Genomic DNA, 14,604 nt, shown 5'->3' with positions numbered 1-14,604 from the left:
AGGGTGTTTGTTTCCTTAGTCCATGCAACCCACACTAGAGTAGCTGGATGGGGAAGGGATTTTCGCTTCCCTTTAAAATCCATGTCTTGTTAATGCCAGACACCAGTTAAAACAATTAGGAGCAGAACCGACTGCAGTTCTTCAGCATAAAGTGGAGAGGTTTTATTCCCATTTCCTTGTCCTGCAAAAGACAGGGGAGATTCATTTTAATCTTTCTCTTGTTGCCAAGGTGAGAAGTCCCAACACAAGCCCTTTGGGGCTTTCCAGATGCAACTTAAATGAGGAAGGAGTGCATGTTCTTTCTTGTTCTTGGCAGGTTATCTTTAATTTTGCCTAGTGACTACAAACTGTGGATGAAAACGAGCGATCGCAAGCAACCTCTAGCATGCACATGTTCTGCCTAGGATGGGGGGTCCATCTTCTGCAGAGCTACACCGAATAACAATACCATGCTGGGTGTGCAGATGCAGGGTCTAATCTGCATTCATTATGTCCCCAGACTCCCCTTGTCTTTAGGGGGGTGGTATTAGGGTACACAGAAGAACTGGGTCTGAGCTGGGAGAGCTGTGGGGTGTGTGCGCAGCACTGGACACTTTAATGAATTGGCCTTTACCTGTAAAACATGAAGGTACATGGGAATTTGCTCATGAGAGATCGCCTCTGGGAGCCAAGGACTTGCAATCAGTTTGTTTCACAACCCCAGGGTCAGGTCTCTCTGGCCAGTGCTCAGATTTGAAGTACCGGCCGCTTTTTTCACAGTGCAGATATTTGCAGTGGTTCTTGTTGGAGGGTCAAAGCAGGTAGGACATTGTCACAACTCCTGCCAGTGCCATTCATCTATTTCTGTGAATTGAATTAATTTCCCTTCCAGTTTTCGAAGCCGGTGAATGCATTGTAGGCAAATCTGCAATTCTGATCAGCTGCGTGCAAAACAAACAAGCTTTGTCATTGGGATGCAAGCCGGCCCAGGGGGCAAACCTTCTCGATTCACTCACTCCTGTTCCCACATGCTTTTCTCTCACCTTAGCCCAACAGGGGGACAAAAAGACCCCGCGACGAGGAAGAGGAGGAGATCAAAGCCCGGCGGAAGCAAGTCGGCTCGCGGGAGCGCACTCGGCATCGGGAGGAGGATGGCGCGGCTTTGGAGGAAGCTGACGATGAGAAGAAGAAACTCCTTCAGATAATGGACAAAGAGGGAGAGGAGGAGGAGGAGGAGGTTGGTCCCCGATGCTCTGCAGGGAGGGGTTGTCTGCTAAGTGCAGTAGCGTCTGTTCAAAGCAGAATGGTTTTCACCCTGGGACTTCAAAGGGAAGAAGAAGGTGCTGTGGAGTTGTCTGAATCCAAAGCTGGCTTCTCTGGAAGGGAGGGGAGAGCTAAAAATACTCTGTGCAGGTGTGGAGGGAACTTTTCCAAATAATATCTGTTTTAGGCTGAAACAGCTTGAATCTTCTCAAATTTCTGAGGGGGAAAAAGCCTCAGGCTTCTAATTAGTTTTCTAAATCCATTACTCTCGTCAGTACTCACAGCCACACGGCTTCAGCTGCCCTCCCCTCGCTAGGTCTGCAGCAGCAAATGAGCAAACATCCTTCTACAGATGAAAGGGCTTGGGTCAGCAGAGTGGGGTAGCAGCTGTCAAGGGTAAATGATTTCAAGCCCAGGAGACAGGAATCCGATACAGGACAGGCCCTTCTGCCAAAGGGCAAGGAAAAGATCGCTTTATAAATGTGATGTGCAGATTGCTATGAATCCTGGAAATATTTGCTTCCTGCTACCTCTGTCCTGTTTGATGGAAAACAAGTGAGATTCACTGCTGCAGTCACGTGGGTTTGTAAAATATCATTGTCCTTCGTGTGCAGCATTGCCAGCATTCATCTCCCTGAAATCTCCCTTTAGTTTCTGATGTTGAGCTATTGCCGCTGCTGCTGCTGATGACTGAGACAGATAATGCAGGATTTCCCTAGCATCTGAGACTGAGGATGAATGGACAGAAGCAAATGTCCCGTTGACTGGCTAGAATCAGAGAGACTTGCGGCAGGGTGTGCCAGTGCCCTGCTCCTCTCTGCCAAGAGTAGCCCCCTCAAGGCAGCCTGCCTCTGCCGTACCTGGTAGTGCCAGACCTTTAAGGTCACTTCCTTGGACCGCAGTTTATGTCAGTGCCGCTAGGAAACATTTCATGTGCAGAGCAGATGCTCTCACGTAAACATGGGCCTCATGGAAACATCTCGCTAACTTGACTTTTTAATCTGAAAATGTTCTCCAGCAAGACTTCCGCAGAGCTTCCTCCAGGACCTGTTATTCGTTACATTGCTGTATCGTGTCTTGATCTGGGCCCAGGCTGGCACCAGCCAGCATGCTCTGCTCATTACTCTCTTGTGTCTTGCCAAGTTGCTGTTGTAGCCATCTTTGAAGGATTAAGCTCTGGGTTTTTTTTTCCCCCTTGACTAGGAGGAGCCGCTGGATGAAAGCTCAGTGAAGAAGATGATTCTTACTTTTGAGAAGAGGTCTTACAAAAACCAAGAGCTGCGGATCAAATTCCCAGACAACCCAGAGAAGTAAGGCCCTACTCGGTTCCTCTGCCTAGCTGCTCACCCCTTCTCTCCAGCCTCAGCCTTTCTGAGCTGTAGATATCTTATCCCTTTTAGTGTGAGGAAGGTTCATGGGAGTAAAGGCACTTACCATAAACTTTATTTGAAATATTAAAGATAATTTAATTTAATTTAAAAAATGAGTATTCCGGAGAGTGCTTCTAGTAGCAGGTGCACTGCCAAAAGCCATCATTGGCAATTGCAGCCCGAAAAAGAAAATAGCAAGGAATTGAGAGGGCAGTTCTGTTTTATTTAAAACTATATTAATTTCTTTGCTGTGGTCATGATGCTCTAAAATTGTGATAGATGTTTTAATAATCTAAAATGTATTGTCTATTGTTTAGCTGTTGTGGGGGCACAGATTTAAAAAAATGGGAGGTTAGAATGGTCTCCTCAAGCCTTTCTTAGGCAGAAGTGCCACCTACTCAGCTGCTCCCAGGTCAGGTGGTATCATGGCCTTGTTTGCTACCAGGATAGTGACAGATTTGATACCTTCTCTAAAAATGTGCAAGCCTACTGCTGTCCCACTTTCAAATGATTGGATAAAGCAAACTTTCTGCAAAATATACTGTTTCCCTTGTTTCCCTTCCTCCTACTTGTCCTTCACATTAGTCTCCACTGCTTTCCTACAAGTCGTTGTCCATCTGCTGCGACTATCCCTCTGTAAAGTGTTCCCATCATAGAATCACAGACAACGAGAGTGGAAGGGACCTTGGGAGGTCACAACTAGTCCAACCCTGTGTTCTAAGCAGGACTAGCCCCAACTAGATCATCCCAGCCAGGGCTTTGTCAAGCTGGGTCTTAAACACCCCCAAGGATGAAGACTCTACCACCTCTCTGGGTAACCCCTTCCAGTGCTTCACCACCCTCCTTGTGAGAGTTTTTCCTAAAACTTGCCTTGCTGCAACTTGAGACTTTTGCTCCTTGTACAGTCATAGCATTGTTTTCCTTTGGATTTTACATTTCTTGTCTTCCATTTCTCTTCATTGTTACCTCTTTCCTTTCTGTTTTGCCCATGATTCTGTCTCTCTCCAATGACCCATCACTTTGACTTATCACCACATGCATGGAGGGTTTTACTCTGTCCGTACATATGGCAAGTGTTTTGGAGGGTGAAAATTTGAGAGTGAATTTGAGGGCGTTATTTTCCAAACAAATAAATTCTCCATCATGTTTTGATGCAGTAATTTGCCCCTTCCTTTCTTTTCTGTGCAGCTGACATTTGCATGTGGAGGGAATCCTGCCTCACATTGTGAGAACTGTCAGCACACGCTGCACTCAGCAGAACGGGAGGGTCAGATCAGCTAACCACAGGTTCCCCCAGAAGTGTGTCCCCAGACCTACAGTATTCTGAACGCTATGCGTTCCCTTCTCCCCAGGTTTTTTGGAAGCTCTTGTGCTGGGATCTGTCTGCTTCAGTGGCAGCACCCATTCCTCACCTGCCATTTCTTGGCATATTTGAACTGTGCCAGTCGCTGCTGTTGCATCCTCTTGCATGGTGGTGGGGAAGAGGAGTTTGGCTGGTGTGAAGCCAAAGATGTATTCTGATGTGGCAGGCAAAGCGTGTGGCCCCTTCGTAGTTGGCTACAGTTCTGATGCAGGGTGCTGATGCTTGGTATCATGTTGCTGCCTGCTCTCTGGCACGGTCCTTTCTCCCACTGGTGAAGCTCACTGTCAGATGCCCAAAAGACAGTCTTTGAAAGGCAGATACTGCTGAAAGTGATTTTCCCTAATGGGGTCTCTGTCTGGGTTTTTTGTCTCTCTGCCACAAGCAACCATATCCTCTTTACATGCTTTGCTGGGGGCTAAAAGAACCAATGTAGTAATACGTACAAGGCGAATTGGCAAAAGAGCTCTCTCTGGAGACCTTGGCATTAGATATCTTGTGAAATGCGGTTCTGTTGAGATGGAGAGTTCATCCCCATTAATCATTTATACAGGGTTCTAGCTGTCAGTCTTGCCAAGCAGCTGTACCTATCCTGTATGTTTTTGGGTTTTTTTCTTAAACTAAAATATATAACTAATGAGGCGGGATAGGGAGAAGTCTCCTAAAATTCTTGTGGGGCTAATGTGCACAGACTGCAGTGAGATCTGGATCCAGCGACTGACCTTGTGAGAGCGTGAGCAGAGCAGGTTGGAACTGATGCGCTGGCATTGTGCCTGGGTGAATGGCTCTTTGTGGGGGGCTAGTGCAAATGCTTTGTCCCCCTGGGAAGCCCATCCGTGCACTTTTTGCCTGTTTTTCTGCTAATGAATTGTGCTGTGCCTCTGTCTGCAGGTTTATGGAGTCTGAGCTGGATTTAAATGACATCATTCAGGAAATGCATGTGATTGCGACCATGCCAGACCTGTATCACCTGCTGGTGGAGCTGAATGCTGTGCAGTCCCTGCTGGGGCTGCTGGGCCACGACAACACTGATATCCTTTTGTGTTCAGCCTCTCGCGGAAGGGCTGGGCTGTCGTCTCCTCTTCTCCCTTTTCACAAGTGGCTGCTCATGTCATCCTCTTCCCTTCCACTCCTCCAAGCTTCATGTCCTTCTGCTCACCTGGAACCCTCTTTAGCCAAGTAGATTTTTTCCTGAGTTTTTCAGTGCTCTTAGTCTTCCTGCCCCATTTTTAATGCAGGTTTGAATAATTTGTTTAATTCTCATCTACTTTTAAAGCTCTCTTTTAGGTACTCATGCAAGGACAGGTGTAAACATGGAGAAGCATACCCTGGGCTCCCCTTCTTAGGCATTGGCTTTGTCCTTGTACCTAACCCAACCTGCTGCCGCTCATGCTGTTCCACCTCCAAAACTTCTTTCAGGCACCTCCATTTTGATCTGCCTCCACTGTCTGATGCCCATTTGCCTGTTATGAACTGAAGTGGTTGTGATATTTGCCCCTCAGCTTGTATGCAGACATGACATGAGATATTTGGCCAGTATCTTGTCCAAGTCTGTAGTTGGTCGAGTAAAAGATAACCCCCGAAATCCCTCACCTCTCACACAGTGCCTCAACCATCATTGCTATAACCATGTTTCACGCTTGCTAAATTCTGTTAATTTTTCCATAGAATCTACATTAAATTAAACCCGAACACTCTTGAAGTGTACTGACCCCCTCCTCTTCCTCTCCATTTTGAAGAGAGCATTTGTGTTCTGTGTCCTATTCTGAATTAATAGGGCTGCAATGTCCCATGGGAAGAGCATTGGATTGGGAGCCCCCACAAACAGGACCTTTTGTTGCTTGCTGTATGACCTTGGGCCAGTCACTTAATCTCTGTCTTTTCCCACCTTTAATTGAACCACATCTGACTCTTTTTTGTCAGCAGCTGAGATCCACAGGTTAAAAGTGCCGTGAAACTGCAATCTGTAGTCAGGCTGAAGACTGCCCATTTGTTTATTTTTAGCATTTTTCCTTGCAGTTGCTGTTAGGGAGCAGCGATTCAGTCACTGCAAGAGATACAGTGATTAGAATATAAAAACATACTTAAAAATATCTCATTACACTGCAGTTTCCATAAGAGGCATTATTTACAGGTTTGGATATTTTGACTTGCGTCTAACGTAACCTTGATCTTGTAGAATGCTGATGCCTGCAAAACAGCAAACACTGCCGCTTGTCTTATCTGTGATCTATAATGGAAATTATTCTCAAGTAAATGGTTGTTAACAATTTACTGTTGTACAGCTGGAAACGCCTTCCGTGCATAACCAGTTTCATGGGTATCGCAGTTTAATATTTTATACCTTCAGCAGAGATTGCAGGCTTTGTGTGTAAAGTGTTCACAGCACTGAAAGGTTATCTGAAATTTGTCATTCGCAGGGAAAACATAGGCTGTGGGGATTTTGATTGGGATCGGAGGGCAAGCTCACAGTGACCTTAAGAGCCGCAGTGTTTGGGAATAGAGCTTGTTTTGTCCTTCCAGCTATGAAAAACTGTGTCCTGAGGTCACAGTTGCTGTTGCGGGCTTGTCAGCATTTCCACTGCTAGCTCCTCCTTTTTAAAAAAGGTTTGCTACGTGTCTGTCAATTAATTTGGGGGCAGAAATTTGGCCTGTGAGCTGTAACCCTGGGAGAAAATGTATTTCTTGTTACAGACAGCGCTGAAGTGTGTTCAGCTGTGTGGGAAGTGGAGCACAGTCTGCATTAATGCCTTGCTTGAATGCTGTGTTATTGCCACAGCAAAAAAAAATAAATCAGAAACAGATAAAATAAAGTACCTAGACCTCAAAGAAACAGGGCTTTAAATGCATGTTTCCCAGGGCCTTTAGTCCAACTAACTGGCAGAAGCGTGTACAGTAATGTTCCCAAAGGCAGTGCTAAGCAGATCGTTGCCTACACTTGATTTAAGCTAAATCCCTGGAAGGCCTATGCAGAGAGCAGGCGGAGAGGTAGGGGTGCGTAATCCTCAGTGATTTGCTTATCAGTAAAACCAGTGGCCCTTCCACTGAGCTAATGCCAAAGGTGCGGGTGCAGAATGACAGGCAGATCTGACTTTAAATCAGTGAAATGAGGAGAGCAACCTTTCCCTGGCCCGCATTTTCTGGGGTGGCCAGTGTTTTTGTTGGCAGCCTAGGTAGAGGCCCTGTGGATAAAAGTGCCATGGAAACTGAATTACCGGCTGTCCACTAGAGGGATTGCTGCACGACTGCAGTGTAGCCTGGGGGAAGCCAGGCTTCTCTGGTGATGCTGAAAGTACTCCCTGGATAAAGGTTTCCAGTTCTGACGCCTGCCTCGGTGCTAAAGGGGATGGATGAAATTTTCAAAAGCAGCTCCAGGAAGCCAACCCTGACTTTCAAGGAGACTCCAGTTCTTAAGTCCCTTGGGCACTTCAAAAGCTGACTCTTGTCTTCAAAAGAGCAGAGCCTGACCTGTTTCCAGGCATCTCTGTGTTTCTGTGTCAGCCCAGCTAATCATGGGCCTCAGCAGGGCCCTGCCTGCTCTGACAGCCGTCTAGAAACGAAACGTATGCCTAAATCTTCCTGGTGGGGAGCAAGTCTCGGCTCACTTCTGGAGCGCTGCCTCCTAGACAAGGAGTGCTGCCTGCTGCCAAGGGCATTTGGCAGTGCCTACCCATGAGCTGGCTTTGGGAGGAAATTGGCAGTTTTATTGCAGGTTTTCCTGAACCTGGTAGATTAGGTCATTGCGTGGATGAAACACAGAAGGCGGCATGTGGAAGTCCCTTTCTTCTTGCTTGTGCCCATGAGCAAATACAGAAACAAGGAAATCTGGAGGTTGCTTTTTTAGAGAACCATCAGGAAACGAATATGTAGGACATCTCGAAAACTAGCTTTCCCGTTCTGCCCCAGTGGGTATTGGGCAGGATTGATCAGTGTGTCTGAGAGAATAGGAGAGTGGGTCTAATGAGATGGAATATATCTGGCTGTACTAGAGAGCGGTGCAGCAGACAAGGGAACCATGTGTTATGCAGCCTGTGTTAATGAGTGAAAATTGGGCTGGCAGGATCTTTGCTGTTCCTGTGGGGCATGTGGTTCCAGGAGCATGCCCCTAATTGAAGAGTCTGGGCAGAAGGAGGCTGGCATTACGGCCTTGTTAGCAGGGTGCACGCCGCATTGAGTTAGTAAGGGTGTGCAAGTTGCGCTATTTTAATGCATTTCTCTATTCTCCCGCTCAGTCTCAGCAGTTGCTGCAGTGTCAGAGGGTGGATGATCGGCTATATGAATTCTTGAGGCTTTGGTTTAAACATCTCGGGGTAGAAAAATGGCACCAAGAGCAGTGAACTTGCCAGACACAACAGGCACATCACAATGTCCCTGTATTACCCCTGGTTTTGGTAGCTTTGGTATTCTTAAGGACAGGGCAGCCATGGTAATGCCTGCCTCTCCTCTGCCCTGATCTGGAATGTGGTGCTGTCAGACTCCAGCTAATACTAGCTTTGAAGTTGGGCACCTAAAAGGCTTGGTCTTGGGGCTGGGGCCTAGTTAGATTCTCTAGAGTCTCATTTGTGCTGCTGAGTTGTGGTATAGGCTTGACCACCTCGCTTAGGTGAGTATACCTATCAAAAACCCAGGGTTTTGACCTCTGTTATGACGATCCTACACAAGGAAAGCCAAAACAATAGCACTGTTCCCTGTTCTGCTATTTTGGTCCTGGCGGCTGGGCCAAGAACAGATCTGTGGTATTAGGGCGAGAAACAAGGTCTCACTTATGATGTTGGCGATCCTTAATGCCTCCCACATGTGTCCATAGCTGTGGTGGATCTGCTTCAAGAACTGACTGATATAGATACGCTCCATGAAAGTGAAGAGGGAGCTGAGGTCCTCATAGATGCTCTGGTGAGTACCAATTTCATGCTAATCAACATGACCTTAGAGAGCAAAAGGTTACCTGCTCAGGGTCCACCATCTTTTCCATGCCCATGCTTCTTGGCACTGCAATACTGTCATGATGCTTGTCTATTTGAGATACCTTTTTCCATCAAAAGGCCTAAAGTGTTGTAGTTTCTTTTCTTGTACTGTATGGGATTTGTGCATAGAGGAGGAGGTCAGGCTGAGCAGAAATACACTGTGGAGAAGATCTAGTTGGGGCTGGTCCTGCTTTGAGTAGGGGTTTGTGCTAAATGACCTCCTGAGCTCCATCCAGTCCACATGGTCTACAATCCTGCGATGCCAGCAAAGCAGGAGTTGTATACATCCCTTCTCCTTTCAGGCTTTTTCTTGGTAAATTGCTGCCCGTGCAAGTGCTGGGCTCTATCTTGTTCTGTAACTATTATGTTGAGATTAAGGGGACAGGGAATTGTTTTTTGGAAGAGCGAGGTGAGAACACAGCTGCATCTTCTCCTTCGCTCCCTCTTGTCTAGTCCCTATAATGTTACCTTCCAAAGGTTAATTACAGTGGCCCCGAGTTGAGTTCCTCTGGCTGGCCTCCGCGCTGTTCTTTCATGGAAAGGTTGGTGGATGAAAGAAGTAGGAGAGGAGCAGGTACAGATGATGTTTTCTCTGAAATGCATTGAGAACTAGTAAATGGAACAAAAGCTCTTGCTGCATTTTCCTTGTCACTGGCCCACTAACAACAGCCAGGTTTTCGAGGTTTTATTGTCGGCTTTGAAAGAAAATGGTTGGTCATCTCCTCGGGAGATGTGAGCTGTCTGCTTTGGGATGGCTCCTTTATTTTAAGGATATAGTATAGTCTTGGCAGGCCCCTGGGGGTGTGGTTACATTACTGATCACAGCGAACCAAGCCTTGAAGTTTCTGTACTTGCTGATGCTAAAGGAAACCGCACTCAGCAAGTAGGTGTGGAGTTGGGATGATGCATTAGTTTTCTGTCCTCACATCTGAAGCCAAATGTGGTGCTGTCAGACTCTGGCTAGTGCCAGCTTTGAAGTTGGGCACCTAAAGGGCTTGGTCTTGGGGCTGGGGCCTAGTTAGATTCTCTAGAGTCTCATTTCTGCTGTTGATTTGTGGTATAGGCTTGACCACCTCGCTTAGGTGAGTATGCCTATCAAAAATCCAGGGTTTTGACCTCTGTTATCACATCCCACGCAAGGAAAGCTGAAATAATATTACTGTTCCCTAGATTTGCCTGTAGATATAAGACTTCTGCTCTGTGAAACTGCCTGGCCTTTGGATTTCAAAGCTGCCCTTGCAGGCATGGTTTCATCTGCTTTCTAGCCAGCCCAGGGATGGGGTGGAACTAAAACACAGGAGCAGTGCTGATGAACCAGCGGGAAGGGGAGCTGCTTTTGGAGTGGACAGGCAGCTGCTGCCCAGTGGGTTTGTAGTATGTAGCGTTCAGACAGATGATAAATCAATGCGGGCAGTTCAGGGAGTAGTGAGTGTGACAGGGCTTATGGTTTCCCTTCAAGTGTTTTTCTGGTTTATCTGACATGCAAAAAACTGTCTGTTTAATTAAGGAAAATGAGGGTGGGTTTACGAGTTGATTCCTTTGCTCACTCTGGGATTTCAGAGCATGACTGTTAATGTCTCCTGGTGGGAACTGTGGTTGCTGGAGTGTTTCTTTACTTAGTACTAACTGAGATCTCCCATTTTCTCTCTCTCATCCTACTCCCCTCGCGTCCTTACCATCCTCTCTCCTTGCCTTCCCGTGACCCCAATGCCCCAGGTGGATGGCCAGGTTGTGGCGTTGCTGGTCCAGAATTTGGAGCGCCTGGATGAAGGTGTGAAAGAGGAGGCAGATGGAGTCCACAACACACTCGGTAAAGGGCTGTTCCAGCCCACTATCTCTTCTCACTTTTTTTATGATGGTCCACAGAAGAGTGAACAAGTTTTTCTTTATTTCTGTGTTCAGCCATTACCACAGATGGAAAGGGCTGGTGTGAATGTCATTTCAGCACTGCTTTACTTTTGCTTGATAGGAGTAAAGCCTAAATCTGTTGAACAGATAACATAGTTGGAGAGAGACTCCTTTTCCTAATGCATCTAAGTGAGGGGGCTCTGATGTGTGAAATGCAGGTTTGTGGTACACCAAAAAACATATTTGCTTGTCACATCTGTTCTTTCGGGAATCATGTTTCCTTGAGCTCCTTAGTTTTTAGTTTATTGTCTCTTGGAAAATTACTTTGAAGCCCTCAGACCTGTGCCTGATGAGGTGGTGGTTTACTGAACACTCCTGTTCCCTTAATAATGCGCAGACCATTACTTGTGCATTTCATGGTACTTTTTGGCAGCTGCAGCAAACAGCTTCTATGGCAAGTCAGTGTAAGGAAAGCAAATACACAGTGGTCCTCTCTTCATGGGACTGGAAACAAGGAGTTCTGGTCTCTCAGGGCCACCCAGCTCTCTCTGGACCGCCGTCTGAGAGCTGCAGGGCTGTTTGTTTCCATGTGAAGCACTTCACTGTTTCCCTCTCTCTCAAGTGGGGGGCTTGGAACAAACTGAATGCCTCTCTCCGAGAAGCCCTGTTTCCAGAGAGTCTGATCTGTGAAGCAGGCTCTGTCTCACATTTCTGCATGCACGCACCCACTCTTTTGCCATCAGTCCCAATGACCTGCAGACCATTTGTAGCAATTTCGTACTCAAAGGTGTCCTCATTTCTCTGGCTCCCCACCTTTATTGCCAGCTTGAGGAATGAGGCACTAGAGTAAGGACCTTTGAGGTCTTTGTTAATGTTGTTGTGTGGGTGCTAATCTTTGTAAGTTAGCAATTCCCCAGGAAATAATACTGGAGCTCTCGCTCAGGAGAAGGGGTGGGTGGTGGGATTGAGGGTGCTTTGTCTGCAGGCAGATTACCTTGGCTATGAGGGAACTGAGGCTGCTGTACTCTGAGAGCAACTCTGCAGCCTTGTTTTCTAAATGTGAACTTTTGCAAATGAGATCTGTACCTTTGGAAGGAGCAGGGCAATGGTGGGAAGGACGGGAGAGCTGAGAGAGGAGAGGGCTGGAAACGCACACAAACCGTGTGGGCTTGAGCTCTGGTCTCTCTCTGTGTCCTCAGCAATTGTGGAGAACATGGCGGAGTTCCGGCCGGAGATGTGCACAGAAGCCGCGCAGCAGGGCCTCCTGCAGTGGTTGCTCAGGAGGCTAAAGGTGAGCGATTCCCCTCCTGTCCTCAGGTAGTATCAGAGGCATAACTGATGAGCCTGGGGTGGTGCCCAGGCCTCACGAGCACCAGTGGTCTAGGGCCGGCATGGACTCCTAGGCTGTCCGGGTTTCACAGTCCTCCATGCTTCCTTGCTGATTTGTACTACCTGTGCCCTGTCTTCAGTCATTCCGGTTCCTCGTAGAAGTGCTGGTGGACAAGCAAAGTAAAACAGCTGGGCTGGTTTTGTCTATGCCAGTGGTTCCCAACCTTTTTTTTTTTTTTTTACTGTGGCTGGACAGGAGCAGGATGGGGTGCACAGAGCCAGATGCTTCCCTCCCAGGGCTCCCCTGCAACCTGGCTTTAACCCTGGAAACTCAGCTGTGACCCTGGAAGCCGCTTGCCTGGGCAGACAGACGAGGGTCTGAGTGGGGGGGGCTCGTGCCACGACCCAACAACCAACCTGCTGCGGCCTGGTACTGGCTCCTGGCCCGGTGGCTGGGAACCTTTGTTCTGTACTAAAGCCATTAGAGGCTAGGGGGAAAACTCCCAAAGGGAGAACCAGGGCCTTGACCCCCTTGCCTTGCAGGTATGAAGACTCCTCTGTGGGCTGGAATGAGCATAGGTATAGGAAGGGCTCCTCCAGGTCATCAGTTGGGTACCCGCAAAGGAAACGGCAAGATGTTTTCAGCTCTGAAGAGGCTGTTGAACAAGAGCATGGAGTCATCCCCAGGGAGCTGTCAGATGAGGCTCCTTAACATGGGGGGAAGTGGTGGAGGTTCTTCAGGAAACGAACTAATAGCCTGCAAGTAGATTTTAGTAGTTTGTAATAAATCACTTTTCCGGTGTGAAGTGGCTGAAGGAGCTGTAGCGGTCGAGGCTTCAGTGTTGTGTCCAGAAGATGGCACCTGTGGCTGGAAGGTGCTGCCATGCCTCCCACACAGAGATATCTCTCCAGTCAGGAGGCAAGTGAACCACAAAATACATTCCAGCAATTGCAGAAGTCTGCAAATGCTCCTGTGTCCCTTACGTACTCATAAGCAGCAGCAGCCTATAATTTCTGACTGTAGGTAGGAACATAATTATATTTCTTTTGCTTAAAAACAAAAAAAAAGGCAAGCTCATTTTATTCCAGGCAGGTAAGCCTGTTCTTGGCTTTGTAATTACTCTGACAGCTGAAAGACTTAGAAACTTGGGAAAGCAAAATAATCACAACTTGGAGTCCCCTGGTTTGCACAACAGAATGTGAATGTTAAAGGCCTGAGCAGCCTGATGCCGGATCCATGTGTTTTCTCCGTTCTGACATGCATTAATTTCATCTGGGTTTGGGTGAAGTGTGATCAGGCAGCGTTTTCTCTTGCTTACAAGCTGTCGTTGTGGAGAGACACACGCTAGTGAAAGCTTGCTCGGTGACCTTTGCTTTTGGCAGCACTTGCCTGGTTTGAATCTTTCAGCCCCGACAGACGCATCCACTTGCCATCCGCGCAATGCAGCAGTGTCGGGTGGGAAATACTTCCCTGGCGTTGCGTGGCCTTTTGGTTCCCTTGCGTTCTGTGTGGCAGCTTGTTCCCTGGAGCAGGTCATTCCAGCTGCTTTTGAGCTGTATACTTTAATCTGAGTGAAGTGTGCGTGCTTCCCTGGGATGCACTTGGGGCTGGGGAAGCTCAGAAGGTATCAGCTCGCTGATGAACAGATGCCATCTCCAGATAGGTAGCAAGCACAGAACCTGTCTTGTCCAAGAAGAGGTGTGGGATGCCCACCTCACAGATACAGTATTAAGCCAGTGCCTCTGCATTTGGGCAGGGCTCTCTGCTGTTGGAGGCCTTGCCTTTTGGACCAAGAGGCTGGCTAGATGTCATTAACCGTGCAATGGTCAGTGTGCACTGCTGTCTTCCAAATTGACTAACTGCATTCTGCCTGTCCAAATTCCCTCCACATGCTGACATGGGGGTGTTATCCTGTGCTTCTTCCACATAAAAACAGTGTTGTGTTGCTTTGGCACAGCGCAGGGAGCCTGTATTTCCCAGTGCCTGTCACACGGCAGGAGTGGGTACACGCTGACCCCATCAGCTGCGAGTACTGATAGCTCCAGATGGCTGCCGCGTTCTACCTCCAGTGCTTCTTGTTCTTCAGCAGTGGGCACATGGTTGCAATAAGTGCTGCAGTCTGCAGATCATGGGGGGGGTCTTTCTGAGCCACAGGCTCCATGTCCACATGGCGTTTTCCTGCTTTCCTGCTCTTTTTCGTGCTGTACATTATTAGTCTGCGGAGGGCCAAGCGGACAAAGGCCACTATCCTAAGCAGAGCTGAGTGAGGTGAGAGCTCTCTCACTGACACTGCAAGTCACTCTGCACTGGAAGCAGAGAGACTAATGTAATATTTATATCTGTTGCTTTTAATGTGATTTTTTTTTTTCCTCTTTCAGAATGGAAGGCTAGTAGCCAGGCAGCCTGGGGGCCAGGGGGAGGGAATTAAGCATTAGGTTTTTTAAAAAAAACTTGTGGTTTTGTTGCAACCCTCTGTAGCAGTCCATTTCT

At 47.7% G+C, this 14,604-nt stretch overlaps 1 protein-coding gene across 1 annotated transcript in view; it reads left to right on the top strand.

The window, feature by feature from the left end:
- The window catches only part of CTNNBL1 (catenin beta like 1), a 66,238-nt gene that overhangs the window by 12,336 nt on the left and 39,298 nt on the right, over window positions 1-14,604 (top strand). Inside the window, exons 2-7 of the mRNA XM_019539511.1 lie at window positions 1,028-1,216; window positions 2,446-2,552; window positions 4,864-5,003; window positions 8,768-8,865; window positions 10,653-10,746; window positions 11,984-12,075. Coding sequence (XP_019395056.1) covers window positions 1,028-1,216; window positions 2,446-2,552; window positions 4,864-5,003; window positions 8,768-8,865; window positions 10,653-10,746; window positions 11,984-12,075 — 720 coding nt within the window. The remainder of the gene's footprint in view (window positions 1-1,027; window positions 1,217-2,445; window positions 2,553-4,863; window positions 5,004-8,767; window positions 8,866-10,652; window positions 10,747-11,983; window positions 12,076-14,604) is intronic.

Source organism: Crocodylus porosus, unplaced genomic scaffold (genome assembly GCF_001723895.1).
Source record: "Crocodylus porosus isolate Cpor-Errol unplaced genomic scaffold, CroPor_comp1, whole genome shotgun sequence".
Taxonomy (NCBI): Eukaryota; Metazoa; Chordata; order Crocodylia; family Crocodylidae; genus Crocodylus; species Crocodylus porosus.
The sequence above is the reverse complement of the archived record's forward strand: the minus strand, read 5'-3'. Positions and strand labels throughout refer to the sequence as shown.